The sequence below is a fragment of the Colias eurytheme genome, chromosome 5 (genome assembly GCF_061535395.1).
Source record: "Colias eurytheme isolate Ceu_HAF_F1 chromosome 5, ilColEury1 Martin Lab GWU primary, whole genome shotgun sequence".
NCBI lineage: Eukaryota > Metazoa > Arthropoda > Insecta > Lepidoptera > Pieridae > Colias > Colias eurytheme.
Window position 1 is genome coordinate 7,412,992 of NC_142984.1, and position 16,753 is coordinate 7,429,744.

Consider the following 16,753-nt stretch of genomic DNA (forward strand, 5'->3'; position numbering starts at 1 on the left):
GGGATTTAGCCGCCGCAAAGCGACACAAATACTATGGCTTACTCGGCCATACTCATATCGTATATGCAAAAGACCGAAAAACCAGTCCTGCTATCAATAGAAAAGCCAAAAAGCTTAGTTGTATCCTTTGAATGTATTCAAATACTGGACAAATCACTCAAAAAAGAACCTAAACTCAGAGAGAATACGTACGAATATAGTTTATAAAGTAAATTTAGTCCCTTAGTTGTCTTGCGGCTAGGTGGGTATTTTCTTCAGTTATGAATTGCTGACGTCATGTTGTGGTTTGGGGACCTTTCCCCTTCCAAAATATTAATATCATATCGTAGTCACTGGACATCTTTATGACGTCGTTAAAAATACAATATTTAAACCAACATGCGGGTTTTATGGTTCTTGGTGCGTTCTATAATATTTAAGAATGAGGCAATGTAAATAATAGGATAAAATGAAGAAGACATAAATGATAACATCCATCTTATAATAAAAACAAAAAGTGAAAACAAACGTATCTTCTTTCATCTTGGCTATTCAATATTCATTTCATACGGTTTTGATATCTTGTCTCTTCCCTATCACATTTCTTATTACGTCAAATAAATAATTCTAATTTACAAAGCGTCTGTATTTCTCAAACAGAATACAACATTCGATTTTAATAAGAGTATTCTTCAGATTCACTTTTGAAGTATAGCGAGCGGGGGGCGTACGCGAAACGTAATTGAAAACATTTTTCTAAGAAACACAAGCAATTTTTTATCGTCCCCAAAGGTACTTGTCCTTGCTATAAGTTACGAAGGTTACAAGTGCTGTCAACGGAAAACTTCTTAGATTTAGGGAGGTACTGGCTGTTCCGCCTTACCGCACGCCACTTTGCGCGACTTCGCTCCACATTTCGAGATCATTTATAAGTTACTTGAGGGGCTGGTATTCCATTACGGGAATCTCGAATTTTCTTTCAGTGTATGTTACTACAAATATACTGAGTCCATGCCTGTGATTGATAAATGATATGTGAACTTTGTTATTGTTAACGTTTTATTTTTTCTTCGTTTCTTTTGTTTTGCTCGTTAAAGTAAGTATACTGCTATTTTATGAGTAATTGATGCAAGGAAACTTAATATCTAAATAAATGTATATCCATACTAATATTATAAAGGCGAAAGTAACTCTGTCAGTCAGTCTGTTACTCAATCACGCCTAAACTACTGAACCAATTTGCATGAAATTTGGTATGGAGATATTTTGATACCCGAAAAAGGACATAGGCTATCTTTTATTGCGAAATATGTACCACGGGCGAAGCCGGGGCGGACCTCTAGTAATATATAACATGTAGGTGGATTTCCAATACTAAGACACGCCGACACTTTCCACTTCTTGGAGGGAAGCTTACAAGCCGTCGATAAATTTCAACACTAGAAACAAACTTAATACGTGATACGAAACTAACAAGAAACTGAACTGTAATGCTCAGGTCCATACTTCATAAACCTATAACCTAACATTGATTTAATATGGAAGTTTGCGTATCTTTTTTGCTTTTTATTAAACCGAAGAACGGCAATTGTGAACATCTAATAGAAATGATGTTACAAATTATATTTAAAAACAAATTTTAACAGAAAAACTGAAGAAAGAAAAATAGTGTGCTTCTAACTCAATGAATTATAAATATATTATAAAATATTCCTGTACCTATAGGCGATAAAACCCGCAATAGGATATAAAACCCGCTTATTTAATATTTTATGAAACTAATGTATAATGGTAATGGTAATGCCAACCTCCACACCTTAGATTACAAGAAACAAAAAGAAACTATATTTTACGTTAAGTTTACATTTTCTATTACTTTTATCAGATTAAACCCTCGAGAGAGTGATAAACTTCCGAACTGGGAAAAACGTGAAATGCGTGTGTAATAAATAAATACGAGATACAAAAAAGGTTATTTGCAGATGGCAATAGATACAGTTATATTTATAGCAAAACATACATCAATGATCAAGTATTATTATTGCATATAAAATAAATCTACAATTATAAGAATAAATATACGGAATGATCTCCAATATAATGAAAATTATCCAATACATCAAATTACATTATTATCCATAATTCAAAGGTTAAATAACAAAGTCAGAATTCAATCACTAAAGTACCATTTTGTGATACTCAATCTGGACTGGAAAGAAGCTAGCAGTACTAAATCCGTAACAAAGAAGAATTCCCTGAAATCCAGGTCAGGGTAATAAAATAACATGTAGTGGCTTGCAGACCCTCAGTTTGCACGGTCACACTAGCGGTGTGAAGCGTCCTAGACGTGTCAAGAGTCTTGGCACGCTGCCAGGATTTGCCTTCTCGAGACACATCATCTAAACACAGTCTACGCTGCTAGAGTACATAATAAAACATCGTGGACAGAGCTGACGACTGCTTTTATCAATAAGATGTATTTGGAGGCAATTGGAAAGTATTGAAAACTTTCCGTACAAACAATTTATAATGAACCAGCAGCGGTTCTATTATGTAACCCTTTGTTTTTATTGATTTTATAGACGTATGAATATCACGTAGCTTGCGTCTTCTGAGATATATTTGAAATTATAATTATTATTAGCTTTTTTTTCTGTAATTGTGAAAAATTACTATACAAATAGCAATTATCGTATTATTTATGAATACAATGCACTTATTTATGAATACATTATATAATGTAATCAATTACATTATTCTCAATTACATGGTGGAATTTCATCATTTTATGTCAAGTGGATTAATTAACCAAAATATACCAAGTGAAAACTAATTAGACACTGAAAATTTCCTCCCAAGTACCACCTCTTTGATTGATTATAATAAATGAAGCGAAAATTGAGATATTTTAGATAGAAAATAATTTGATTTAAAGTTATTTGATTGGAACCTTCTTTGGCATAAAATATTTCAGGTAATATTAAATTTTGCTCGCGATTATTTTATTAATAACGAGTTCGAAACCTATAACTAATAGCTAACTTTTTAATTAATATGCTAAATATTACATAACATAATTTAAATACTAAAATTGTAATTTGTATATTCATGTTTTATCTCTGTAATTAATATTCTTTGTTCACATAATATAATGAAAACCTATTACATATTCTTCAATATAACCAAATTCGTCATTGGTAATTCCAAATGAGGTGTGAGAGTGGAAACATTATCGATTTTACACATGAAGGACTACCGAATGCCAATTTGTATCACACTGATTGAAAATAGACAGACTATTTGTGTGCTAATATGTGTAAAATAAATTAAAGCTGGATATTTTCTATGTGTTCACTGATTATTACGATTTTAACGTGACTTTGTAGAAATCTTTATGCACAATTTGAGAAAATAAATCTAATGCTACATTCAACTTTTGGAAAACGTATCAATTGTGTAAAACAAAAATTTATCGCATTACGAAAAAAACATCCGCTAAAAAACAAATCCCTTAAACAACAGATTTACCTAATCTGATAAGAGTTAATATTGTTTAGCCGTAAATTTTCTAGTCGACGGAACATTTTCATCACACCCTAAGTAGCTTATCTTTGGTAACAGCTTTTCGTAGACGGTGGGTCGAGATCACCAATTTCTTACTTGATTGGGCCGCTTGATGGCTTTCCGAACAAAGAACTCGATCTGTATGGAGAAACAAAACATGTTTACACACACTTACGTTAGGAACGTTGCAAAATTCCCTCAGAAAGGTGGTCCACGTAACGTTCAATTTTGTTAAGCCGTGCGAGAGATTCCATTTTGAGATGACAATGCGATGTTTGCGATTTTCTTTATGTAGGTAAATAAAGTGTGAATTGTTTATTTTAAAAAATAAATCAAAGAATTGGAATTGATTTTATATTCATTGAAATACTGTGATTTATAACGAATCTGTTATTAATTTATATAAGTGAAAATCTGGTATATTTTCTGTTTTTTAAATTACTTTCCATATATCTTACCTACATCTTTATCCATCGTATAATTCAATATAAGTAACAATCTCTATTAACGCCCGGTTCTATTACCAGATTGTTCTTAGATAAGCTGGGCTATCTCCTTAAGCCATATAATATATACCGAGATATATCACTGCAGATAATACGATAAAGCCTTTGTCCACAAAACCTTCATTACTTAATCCCAACTTGTATTCATATCTTGATTCCGGAGCGGGTATTGAGACTCACAATTGTTATTTCTATCCTGTTTTTCGGAATAATACAACAGGATTTTGTTTGTTTACTAATAATTTAGTTAATCAAAATGTTTACTCCATTAGACGCCGGAGGCTGTTGTTTATTAGTTTGAGGATAATGGGTTATTTTCCTTTTATTTGCTTTTCATTTCTAGAGATAATAGAATTACTTTCTGATGAACCTCCATCTAAATTAGTACTTTATATAACATAATTTAAGCTTTTTATTATCTTATACATTTTTTAAAATCTGCAGGTTCAATTGTGCTCAAAATACATTCTCCCACTCAATCTACAACGAAGCTAAGCACTCAACTAGCAAATACTTTAATCACTACAATTCAATCCTCCTAATTGGATGTAACACGAATGCACAAGTCTGCAAACTACCAAAATATTCTCATCAACGCTTTAATTGAAATCAAACTGCAGTTGCCAAGTTGCAAATCAAACCGATCGTCTGCCTGATGCCAATTAACTGTGTTGACCTGCTCTTTACTGCTCCTTGATTGAGCGGAGACTATTCTATGTGTGCATCCAAATTAACATAGAAATTAGAGTGCTTTAAACGTGAGAGTTCTTTAGTTGTGCACGTTTTTAGTAGTGCGGTGTGTAATTAAATGTAGATGGTATGTAAAAGGAGAATTAATAGCATAATTAACATAACTCAGTACCTGTCTGTATAAGAATAAAGCTACCATGATTTTGTTCATGTACAGAGTTTTATATGCGTTCAAAAAGTAAGTTTAGATCTTGTACAGGTTTATTTACATCTTCAAAGAGGATATATCCGGCAGAATTTCACAATTGGTTTGTGTAATATGAAATTACTCATTAAAAGTGTATTATAATATAAAATGGTCTTTTTCAATAAGTATTTTATCGACAATAAATATCACGCAGATTCGTGTATACAAAAGAAAAATACATTAAGCTTAAATCAAACAGTTAATTAATACTCTTAAAAACGCATTGTTTACATGATCCCTAATAATGTTTCGTAAGCCCCTCTCTCCACGGGTTACCCTTAATCCATTTTTAATAAAGCGAATAATATATTTATTGCAGTTATCTGTGGTACGGATTCGTTTGGCAATTCACGTAAGTCCATGAATAAATAATTAAACATACGTAAAATCTGACCTCCATCCGACATCCCCTGAGCACTGAATACGGAACTTTTACGAAATGTAAAATAAATTTCATTCCGAATGATAAAAGTTACCGAAAATATTCCCCACTTTAAGCTTCGTAAAATGAATAATAGCTCTCATTGAAACATCTTATTCAATGATCCAACTTCAAACGATCTAAAATTAAAGAATAACGATCATATAAGCTATAACAACACTTACAAAGGTTCCGAAGAAAGAAAAAATTACGCGTTGAAGACAAAAAATTCGTATTACAAAAGGAAAATTATATTTAATGCCTAACAGCCGCTCGTCCTACTTCAGAGAAAAGGACATTAAGAGCCCTTTGTGACTCGGTTTTTATTATTTTTCTTTATTCCGTGCCCTTAAGTGGGGGTCGTCTATTAAAATATTTGAACCGTAAAATAATAGCCTTAGTAATTTTGAGTCCTCATTAAGAGACGCTACGTTACAAGAGGAGAAAAAATCGTCATTAATTTTCCGCTGTAATTATCACGGGCTTGTTATTTTAGGGCAATATTTCCGCAATGTGAGATCTCTCAATATGATATTCGTTTTGGACATAATTTTTTTTTATATATACTTCCTTCTTTGTGAAATATGTGGTACTAAAACATAATAAAGAGTCCCTAGAGAATATGTTATAGAGATTGTAAAATGTATTTTGTGGTTGAAATACATATATACTTCTGTGAAAAGAAACTTATGATGTAGACACAAATTTTTTTATTGTTTGTATTTAATTTATGTAATCCAAAGAACTTCTGAACGATTTATATCAAAAAAATCATGGAAGTTAGTCCAGCCATCCGGACCTAGAGCTACTGATATCGAATAGATTTATGGACTTTGCACATCACTTTTATAAGACAATAATAATAATTGTACAATGTACCATAATATGATTGAAAACATTAAAGAATAACTTCGCTTTTATCTTTGTGTGTTTTCTGTATCTTATAATGTACAAAAATTCATAAATAAACATGGCCAATTATATATTTATCAATCTCTACATACGTGTCATATTCAACCTATACTGTAAACATAGTTACCCCAACAACAGCTTTATATGTTAACAGATTAGGAATCTGGTGTAAATTCCAAGAATAAGATTAAGGATATGAAATAAAATACTTCACTAACACGTGCCTTCTTGATGTCGGGATAACGCATTCCGCCAAATGTTACAGAATTTACCTCTCAAGTTCACTCGAGGAGTCCTACAAAAGATTAACACCGATACAAGCTACTATTAAGGATTCTGTGATGGATATCATATTTATTATAGAATTATAATTACTGACTCAAATAAGTACGTTCCAGGTCAAAGTTCCAGGCATGAAAATAATACCTATAAATGTTAGATTTTAGAACACATATTCAATGATTATTATATTAAATAAAACAATTAATATCAGCGCCATCTAAAGGTTTTTATTTGACTTACGCATAGCTTTCAAACAGTGCTAGGGTCTACAGATATTTTCAAAACGTAGCTTCTGTTGCAGTATCTTCCACCCCACAGATGGCGTTTTATTTACAGTTAATGTTGATTTACATTACTGCCATCTAAAGGAAAATACAAGCATCTCTATAGTTCCCTAGTATTAAATTTTATGGTGTTTTAGCACATCGAATAAACGGCCACGATGGCGCAGAATGCAAATAGAGCAGGCTCCAAGGAGATGTTCGTTTGCAAAAATCGCGGACCTAAATCTGACTTCTAAAAAGGAGATAAATATATTATATCAAAGTTATACCTAATCAGTATTTATTTTTCAGAAAAAATCACTTAACGCAGAGAAAAGGCGTTAAAGTCTCACGCAATTAAATAATTCATTTCAATGCTGTAGCAGTCCTTACTAAAATATATCTGTAGGTACACTATATAGGATTTTTTTTATTCCTACTTAAAATGCTTGTACATCCGTTGTACCTATATACCAAAAAAAGAGCGTGTGTGCCGAGCACACGTGTTTGAAATGAAACTTCTTTCATTCTACTCCATGACGTGACGGTATGGCCATGAGGCGACCTTGAAATTTTACTCTCAACGCGCCCAAAGAAGTTTCTCTTCAAAAATTAAACAGGAGGAAAACGTTGAAATGATCGTTGTTTCGCAGTCCGAGGGATGTTAGCATTAATGGCGTAGACCGCATCACAGTGGCATCGCCCGTGGCTCCCCGCAATCGCGTTGATGGTATTAACTACCTTGCTCTTTGTTAAATCTGGCGCTAAGCTTAAATTTCGCTATGAGCTTATTATGAATTTATGGAATATTTTAATACTTTTTCCAGTAAATAGTATGGTAGAGATCATTTTGAACAAAGAAGATATTTTATGAACATTAATTTTATCGTAGCACAAAGCGAACAACAAAATCAACCTTATAAATAATTTACCTACTGCATATTCTGTAATGACATGTATTACTTTCAAATCTTTTATCGATTTTTATAGGATCACCCACACACCTAGGTTATAAATATAAGCATTAAGCAATGCAAAAGGATGGACGTTAAAACTTCTACATCCACCGATTTTGTCTCTATATTGCAAGGTAGAAGTAATTTTATACAACTGCAATACAATACCACAGAAACTGAATTCCCATACAGGTTATAAACAACCAATGTATGTTTTTATTAAAATAACTTATCATTAACGTATGTAACTAACTTACATTCTCAGGTGCCTCAAGGGACAGCTAAGCATAATTTACGGCTAGAATTTTGTGACCAAATTTGTGGTTAAGGGCAGTATTCCTGCACAAACGAATTTCTTACCTATCGACAAGCCAAAGTCTAATGAACTCTCTTCATAATGGGCACCGATGGCCCAACAAATGATCGTCGATGTTTGCTGCCATTACGGCGATTATGAATAAACATTTCAAACTTGCCATGTCGCGACCTTGAAACCGACCGTAAAAATTTAGGCCCTCTACACTATCGTGATTGCCTCTACTCGCCCAACGCTGCCCATTGTGAAGAGGGCACATAAGGCTCATACGATTTTCGTCAATCACAAGGAACAAAAGACGGGGTGAATATTAAAGGACTCTGTGACACTTGAGGTGGTTTTTCATCAGGCGAGACACCAGTGCGCTTTTCAAACCACCCTTTTTAGATCCCGTTTAAGATTAGGCGCTACTTCTTAGGTTGTTCCTAGCAAAGGAATAGTTTAGTAACGATTTATCGATGTTTTCCGGTAATGTAATATATTGTGTATTTATTTATTCATTTCTTTATTTTACATCAATACCCCAAATTCTTGATGAAACTTATAATTAAATATTCGTCCTTCATCCTTCACGTCTACTCCAAAATGCCAGCAGTTCAATTCAACTGATAAATAACTTTTCTTCAATCTAAGCGATTCCTTAGCTTTAGACTTGTATTTAATGATGAAAAATTCTCAATACTCATCGATAAGATAAGACAATAATCATTCAGTAGTATTCGCTTAAAATAGTAACAAACATACATCAGCTTTACATCTTACAAACTTTCGCGTTTATAATTCAGGATTCTATACCGATTTAGATATCTACGAAAAAAAAATCTGTATAATTTTTTTAATTCAATACACGATATTTTTCAATCGATGGATATCTATCGACAGCCTGACATCCCGGGCTCGTTATTGCACGTCATCGCTTGTAACTCGCGACACTGTGGCGATGATTCAGCATTTTCAATAAAAGCCTTTTACTGCACTCTTTCATTCTTGACTCCATGTCTGTTCGGTTATACGCAGTTTATCTAGCATTGGAGAACTATTTAGTTTGTTTCTTTGGTCACTTTTGATTTTGCTCGGGTTCGTAATTTTCAAAGACTAGATTTTATATTCTTGGTTATAAAGTTATATCGTCTTTATGATCTTAAACTGGTCATTTGAAAAATTATTTCATAGTGAAAATTGTTATGAATGAAAAAGTTTCCAAGCTCATTGAAGAATCTAAAGTCACAACCGCTGCAAAATACGAATAAATCTTTCAACTTAAAAAGCGAAAGAAAATTGAGACAGTTTCTTAGCATGCGCTGAACTTGTATGGAATTATGGAAGTTTAGCCCTGGCCTGGCAATTTAAGTTTGGCTAGCCGTTTAACACAGTTCTAGTTAGGGTTGCCAGTTGCCATATTGTAAGAAATTTTATTTAAATAATAATGAAGTGAACAAATTTAAATAATGTAGAGTTCTCGTTCTTTATCCTTTTTTAGATACAGATACATACAGCTAAATTAAATTATGTACGTATTGACTAAACATTATTTTTAAATCAAATTATAGTAAAAAAAACGCATCTCAAACGCATCTCTTTTTATTTTTATTTAATAACCCTGAAGTTTAGTGTCACTGTTCAATAGGTACCTATCGTACCATTTAATGCCGCACCGGCAACCCTATCGGTTCCCGCTTGTTAAGCCGCTACCAAACTATGTGTTGGATTTTATTCATTTTTAATATGGGACTTTAAACTTCCTGTATCCTCTTGCGTTTGCTAAATATGTTCATGATAAAGTTAAATTTGAGTATTTAGGATTTAAATAAAACGGGTGATATCTCCGACCACACCAACTATAGACCTATCTCGCTCGCTACCATTATAGCGAAAATCTTGGATAGTTTGCTTAATGAGGAGCTCAGCAAAACACTAAAATTTCATGACGCACAATTTGGTTTTCAGACAGGGCTGTCTACAGAAACAGCTATTTTAAGCCTAAAGCAGACCGTAAAATATTATACGTCAAAAAATACTCCGGTGTACGCTTGCTTTCTCGATCTTTCTAAAGCTTTTGATTTAGTTTCTTATGACCTCTTATGGGAGAAGATGGAGAGAGCGGGCGTGCAACGTGAGCTTCTTCTTACTATGCAGTACTGGTATGAGAGCCAAGTGAACAACGTCAAATGGGGGAACAAGCTATCTGAGCCGTATAAGCTGCAGTGTGGTGTTAGACAGGGTGGACTGACCTCCCCAAAGCTCTTCAATTTGTATATGAATGAGCTGATTGCGGAGCTAAGCAGTAAACCAGTGGGTTGTTGGGTAGATGGTGTTAGTGTAAATAATATCAGCTACGCCGACGATATGGTGTTGCTGGGTCCTTCTGCTGGTTCTATACGGGAGCTGCTACTTTGTTGCGAGAAATATGCGGCTAGGCATGGACTCATATACAATGTGGCTAAATGTGAATACCTTATATTTAAAGCTCCTCGTAAATGCGTCAAATATGAACCCGTAATTACCCTAAATGGGAAAATACTAAAAAGGGTGTCGCAATTTAAATATCTTGGGCACTATGTTACTGAGGACCAACAAGATCGGTTAGACATTGAGCGAGAACGTAGAGCGCTGGCGGCGCGCTGTAATATGCTTGCTCACAGATTTGCTCGCTGTAGTGAGGAGGCTAAAATATCTTTATTTAAGGCGTATTGCCAAACTCTCTACACGGGCAGTCTGTGGTGCAACTATACAGATAAAGCTCTTAGGGCTATTAGAGTACAATATAATAATGGATTTAGAATGCTGTTGCGTCTGCCGCGATATTGCTCAGCTTCGAATATGTTCGCTCAAGCGCAAACTGACAGCTTTTCCGCGCTCCTTAGAAAAAAGACTGCATCTTTGCTAAAAAGACTTCGTGGCAGCAGCAACAGCATTCTGAAAGTGTTGTGCGACAAGGTGGATTCGCCAATATTAGAACATTTCCGTAAAATTCTAATATATCATGAGTAGTATTATGTTTTTAATTTTTTTTTTATGTTCTTGTTGTTAATGAAAAAAAAAAATATATTTTATCTAATGAAAATTAATATAATTCATAATAAGTACTGACATATTAACTGGAATAAAATTTGTATTGTTACTAACCTAGGATAAGAATATTGTTACTAACAAGTGGACCAAGGATGTTCAATAAATAAATGAATTATTATTATTATTATGTTTCTCTGTTCCATAATACTCGGGTACCACCAGAAGGACAGTACCCGGATCTTTGGAAGGCTTACGTGGGGACACGGATCCAACACGCAGAGGCCCTTTCGAGAATTTTAATGTGTTGTGGGACACCAGCCGCAGCCTGCCCATGACTGCACTATAGAGATACAGCCCTAGGCAGTCCGCGGCCGATGTAGGACTATTGCAAGATAAGGGAATAAAATAAACTGGGCTATGGAATGGGATGTTAATGGACCGGAATTAAGGACTATGGAAGACTATGGCACCTGCCTTTCTACTAAGATATAGCAAAAAATTGTTGGCAGGTGGTGACTCGCCCTCTCACTGTATGGGCCCCCGAAATAAGTCGCTGCAATAGTGCGACAAGGGGGCAACATATTGTGAGCAGCTAAGGGTGGAGAGGCGTCCCTGGACTTTAAACTACGATCACGCGCTCCCTGAGGGTCCAGCATCACGTGCCCACTCGCCACTTACGCTTCGCATCCACCCTTCGAGCTAAAAGCTCTCGCGACTCCACTCTGGCCGGCCGGTTAAGGCAAGCCAGAGGTGGGGGTCCTGTCCTCGTCAGGCTTCACTCCGACCGGCCGGTGAAGGCGAGCCGGAGATGAAGACAGGGGCCTCCCCCGGGAGCACTCGGTTCCCGCGGGGTCGCTACTCCCCGACACCCCGCCACAAGGTGTCCTGCGGGTTGACTGATTGCACGGGTGGAATATCTATTGTCACGTAGACAATAGATATTCCAACCGTGGGCGATGGGGTCGTCACATCCCTACGCCCTTATTATTATTATTATTTATTTGCGTATTTATATCTCAGCATAAATGCTGGTAGCAGCCACATTTACGGGCGGAAAACAAGTAAATGCAGCATTTGTAATTTATGTATGTGTCTGTCTGTCAAGTATTGTCATTTTCTTCTATTTGGAGGAATCTTCTTACTATTCTGCATGTGTTAAGTATTACTGCTTTTTGTAGTTGAATAAATACGGTTTCTTCTAGATGAATTTGTTTTAGACTTTGTTTTAAATGTTTGGGAATAACACCGGTAGTAGAAAGAACTATTGGTACAATGTAAACTTTATCTTGTCTCCAAATTCGTACAACTTCTTCTTTTAGATCATTATATTTATTAATTTTTTCAGATATTGTTTTTTGTATATTATGCGTATTTGGAACTGCTATATCGATGAGGTAAGTTGTTTTATTTCTTTTGTCTTGTAAAGTTATATCCGGTCTGTTAAAATGAATTGTCCTATCTGTAAGTATGGCGCGGTCGTAATATAGTTTATAATGATCGTTTTCTAGGACAGTTTCTGGTGTGTATTTGTAGTATGGTGTGTTTGTGTTGTGTATGAGTTTGTATTTGATTGCAAGTTTTTGATGAATGATATTGCTTACCTGATTATGTCTGTGAGTGTAGTCTGTTTGTGTTAGTGTTGTGCATGCTCCCGTAATGTGCTGTATGGTTTCTGATTGAGTGTTGCATTTGCGGCATTTATCATTTGCTATTGTAGGGTCTTTGATGATATATTTTCGGTAATTTCTTGTGTTGATTATCTGGTCCTGAATTGCTATCATGAATCCTTCGGTTTCCGGGAAAAGATTACCTATTTTAAGCCATTTATTTGATGCTATTGTATCTATGTGTGGTTGTGCCAGGTCATGAGGGTGTCGCCCATGTAAGACTTTTTTTCGCCAATCTTCGATTTTTCGTTTAGTAGGATCTGCATCTATATTTGGTATATCTGTGTTTTCAATTAAGTTAAGTGGTGTGTATTTATGATCGTGTTGGAGAATGGTCTGGTGTATGCTACTGGTGCGGGATTTAGATTGGAAAAATATTTTTAGTTTGGATATTTGTTTCTTCCAGAGATGTCGGATATCTATTAAGCCCCTGCCTCCATATTCTCTTTTGATAGTAAGCCTTTCTATTGCAGATTTAGGATGTAAGTTGTTATATTTTGTAAGTATCGTTCGCGTATTACGTTCTATTGTTTCTATATTAGTTTTACTCCACTTAATTATTCCAAATGAATATGTCAATATCGGTATTGCGTACGTGTTAATGGATTTTATTAAAGCCTTGCCTGAAAGTTGTGTTTTACACAGTAAACTTAATCTCTTTTTATATTCTGTAATTAAAGTCTTTTTAATAGTTGAGTGGTCTAGTCCTTTTAATTGCTTATATCCTAAATATTTATAGAGGTCAGTGGGTTCAATTGCTGCTATTGTTTCTCCGTTTTCAACTTCATAGTCTCCAGGGCGGACTTTACCTTTTATTATATGTAATGTCTTACACTTATCTAAACCGAATTCCATTTTAATATCTTTACTAAATCGAGCCGTAATATCTACAAGTTTTTTCATATCTCTGTCGGATTTTGCATAAAGTTTAATGTCGTCCATGTATATAAGATGCGATATAACAGTTTCTTCTACGTTTCGTTTGAAGTAATAACCAGCTTTAGAATTTTGTAGTAGATGTGATAACGGATTTAAGGCTAGGCAGAACCACATGGGACTCAAGGAATCCCCTTGGTATATACCTTTTCTAATAAATATTTCTCTAGTGGAAATATTTATGTGATGTGTGTTGAGATGAAGTGTGGTCTTCCATTGTGTCATTATGTTCTGTAAGAAATCTACCAGTTTTGAATTTACTTTATATATTTTTAGTATTTGTATTAACCATGTGTGCGGAATACTGTCAAAAGCTTTTTTATAATCGATATATGTACAGTGTAAGTTTCTATTTTTTGTGGTTGCATGTTTATGAATTGTAGAATCTATAATAAGCTGTTCCTTACATCCCATGTGACCCCGCCTACAGCCCTTCTGCTCTTCTGCTATAATGTTGTAGCGTTCGATATGCGAATTAATTTTTACTGTAATAGCTGATGTCAATATTTTATAAATTGTTGGCAAGCAGGTGATAGGTCTGTACTGAGAAGGTAACGGGGAATATTCTGTTTTCGGGAGCATATATGTTATTCCAGTTACAATAAATTCGGGTATATTCTGATGTCCTTTTATAATATCACTTAAATTTTTAGCTAATGATTTGTGCAAGACGATAAGTTTTTTATACCAGTAATTATGAATTTTATCTACACCAGGTGACTTCCAATTGTGTAATCTAGCTGTTATGTTTCTAATTTCGGATTCAGTAATTTCGTCAAACTCCATTTCTTCTATTGAACTCCACTTTTCTGTTTCTTCAGTTATCCAATCAGCTTTGTCATTATGTTCCACTTGCTGCTCCCAAATACCCTCCCAAAAATCTTCTAACTGTTGTACTGTGGGTATATTTTGATTATCTTCTCTGTGTATACCTGTTTTCGGCTTCTGCAGGTTTCTATAAAATTGTTTTTCATTTGTTGCAAACATCTTATTGTCATTCTTTCTCTGTTGTGCTTTTTTATATCTTTTTAATCTATGAACTTTAAGTGCTAGCTTTTGTTTAAGAGTATCTAAGAATTCTTCTGGTTTTTTATTATTGTTTTCATGTCTGGTATGTGTGAGTCTTGTTTTAAATATAGCTTCTACTTTTTTAACTAATTTTTTGGACCTATTATTATTTATATATTGTGTAAGGCGGCCACAATCTGCTCTTAACTTTTCAATATCCTTTTCTAGTCTTATTTCCCAGGGAGGTTTCCTATAATTTTTTGATTTGGGGGCCTGGCGGTTATTGATAATTTTATAGTTTAGTTTCTCTGATATTACTAGAGCTGTACAATATATAATTGTATGGATATCTTTTAGTTGTAACTCATCATTAATGAACTGTCCCAGTATCTGGCTGTTAAATATTTTTACAAGTTGATCAAGTTGAGGACTATATCTTAGTTTAGGCAGTTTTGGTCTTACTGTTGGGTCTATTTCAGAATATTGCATTTGTACTTCTCTAAATTTGTCGTATAAATCTTGAACGAGTTCATTTTCTGTCATATTATTGTTATCTGTTTGAATTAAGGTGTCGTTTTCTAATGTAAGTGATGTGCTTTCTGTTTGTGTAAATATATGTGAAGATTGTGTGGGTGATTGAGATAGCGAGTAAGTAGATAATATCATATTGTCCGTCGGGGTATATATTGGTGCGATCGGTTCATTAGTTTCTGTGTTTTGAATTTCTGTTTGTAGTTTTTCTTGTACTTCTTCTTTTAATCGGTTCAGCGTCTCTTGGTCCAGTAGTTTATTTCTTACTATAGTTCTCCTTTGATCAGAAATTCTTTGCTCTGACACGTTTATTTCTGGGTATTCTTGTGTGAAAAGTTCATGAAGTTGTTTCCTATATATAGTAAAATCTGTTTCTAATTTAGTTATATAGTAGTAAGTGCGCATGATAAATATGTTTACATCTTTGCTCCATCGCATGCGCACTCTTGGTTTTCCAGCTTTGGTGGACGCAGGTAAGAAGGCGTTAGCCTCCCGCGCAACATCCAAAGTCGGTGTGGGGGAACACGGATTTAAACTAGTAGTAGATGGTGACGACGGTACGGAAGGTGTGTATGATATTGTGCTTGGGCTATATGGTTCTTCTGGGGTATTCGTTCTGTCAGTCGGTGCGTCATTTTCGTCGTAGTGTTCGGCTGTAGTATTTTTATCGGTAGAAGCCCGCCTGCTCAGCTCCTCACCGCAGACGGTTCGCATGCTGAAACACCCAGCGTCAGCTCCAGGTGTGCCCCGGCGATCGCCCCCGGGCAGCGACCCTATACGTTTTCTTTTAGATAATCTAGTCTCCATATTAAATTCAAAAATCTCAAATGTTAAATGGGTAGTTGGGACCGTTGGTTGAGAAGGGTAATGCCGAGATGTTGTGGCTATTTTGAGTCTCACCTGTTTTTTTTTTTTTTTTTTTTTTTTTTTTTTTTCTTTTCACAGGGTATAGTCAAGTTGGCAGTGACTATCAATTTAATGATCATGCCTTCCCGTAAGCCCCCCCACCACGACAAGGTGGTCCCGTGGGGGGGTTATTATTATTATTATTATGTTTCTCTGTTCCATAATACTCGGGTACCACCAGAAGGACGGTACCCGGATCTTTGGAAGGCTTACGTGGGGACACGGATCCAACACGCAGAGGCCCTTTCGAGAATTTTAATGTGTTGTGGAACACCAGCCGCAGCCTGCCCATGACTGCACTATAGAGATACAGCCCTAGGCAGTCCGCGGCCGATGTAGGACTATTGCAAGATAAGGGAATAAAATAAACTGGGCTATGGTATGGGATGTTAATGGACCGGAATTAAGGACTATGGAAGACTATGGCACCTGCCTTTCTACTAAGATATAGCAAAAAATTGTTGGCAGGTGGTGACTCGCCCTCTCACTGTATGGGCCCCCGAAATAAGTCGCTGCAATAGTGCGACAAGGGGGCAACATATTGTGAGCAGCTAAGG

General features: G+C 35.2%; 1 protein-coding gene across 1 annotated transcript; it reads right to left on the reverse strand.

Moving 5' to 3' along the window:
- Window positions 1-11,286: 11,286 nt before the first annotated feature.
- LOC149908532 (uncharacterized) lies at window positions 11,287-16,184 on the reverse strand. Its single transcript, XM_090102011.1, has one exon. It carries the CDS (start codon window positions 16,095-16,097, stop codon window positions 12,249-12,251), a length of 3,849 nt encoding a protein of 1,282 aa, XP_089958137.1. The 5' UTR covers window positions 16,098-16,184; the 3' UTR covers window positions 11,287-12,248.
- Window positions 16,185-16,753: the final 569 nt, after the last annotated feature.

What these genes read in the sequence shown, in the direction of transcription:
- LOC149908532 (XM_090102011.1), bottom strand. Translation starts at nt 16,097, where the DNA reads ATGGAGACTAGATTATCTAAAAGAAAACGTATAGGGTCGCTGCCCGGG.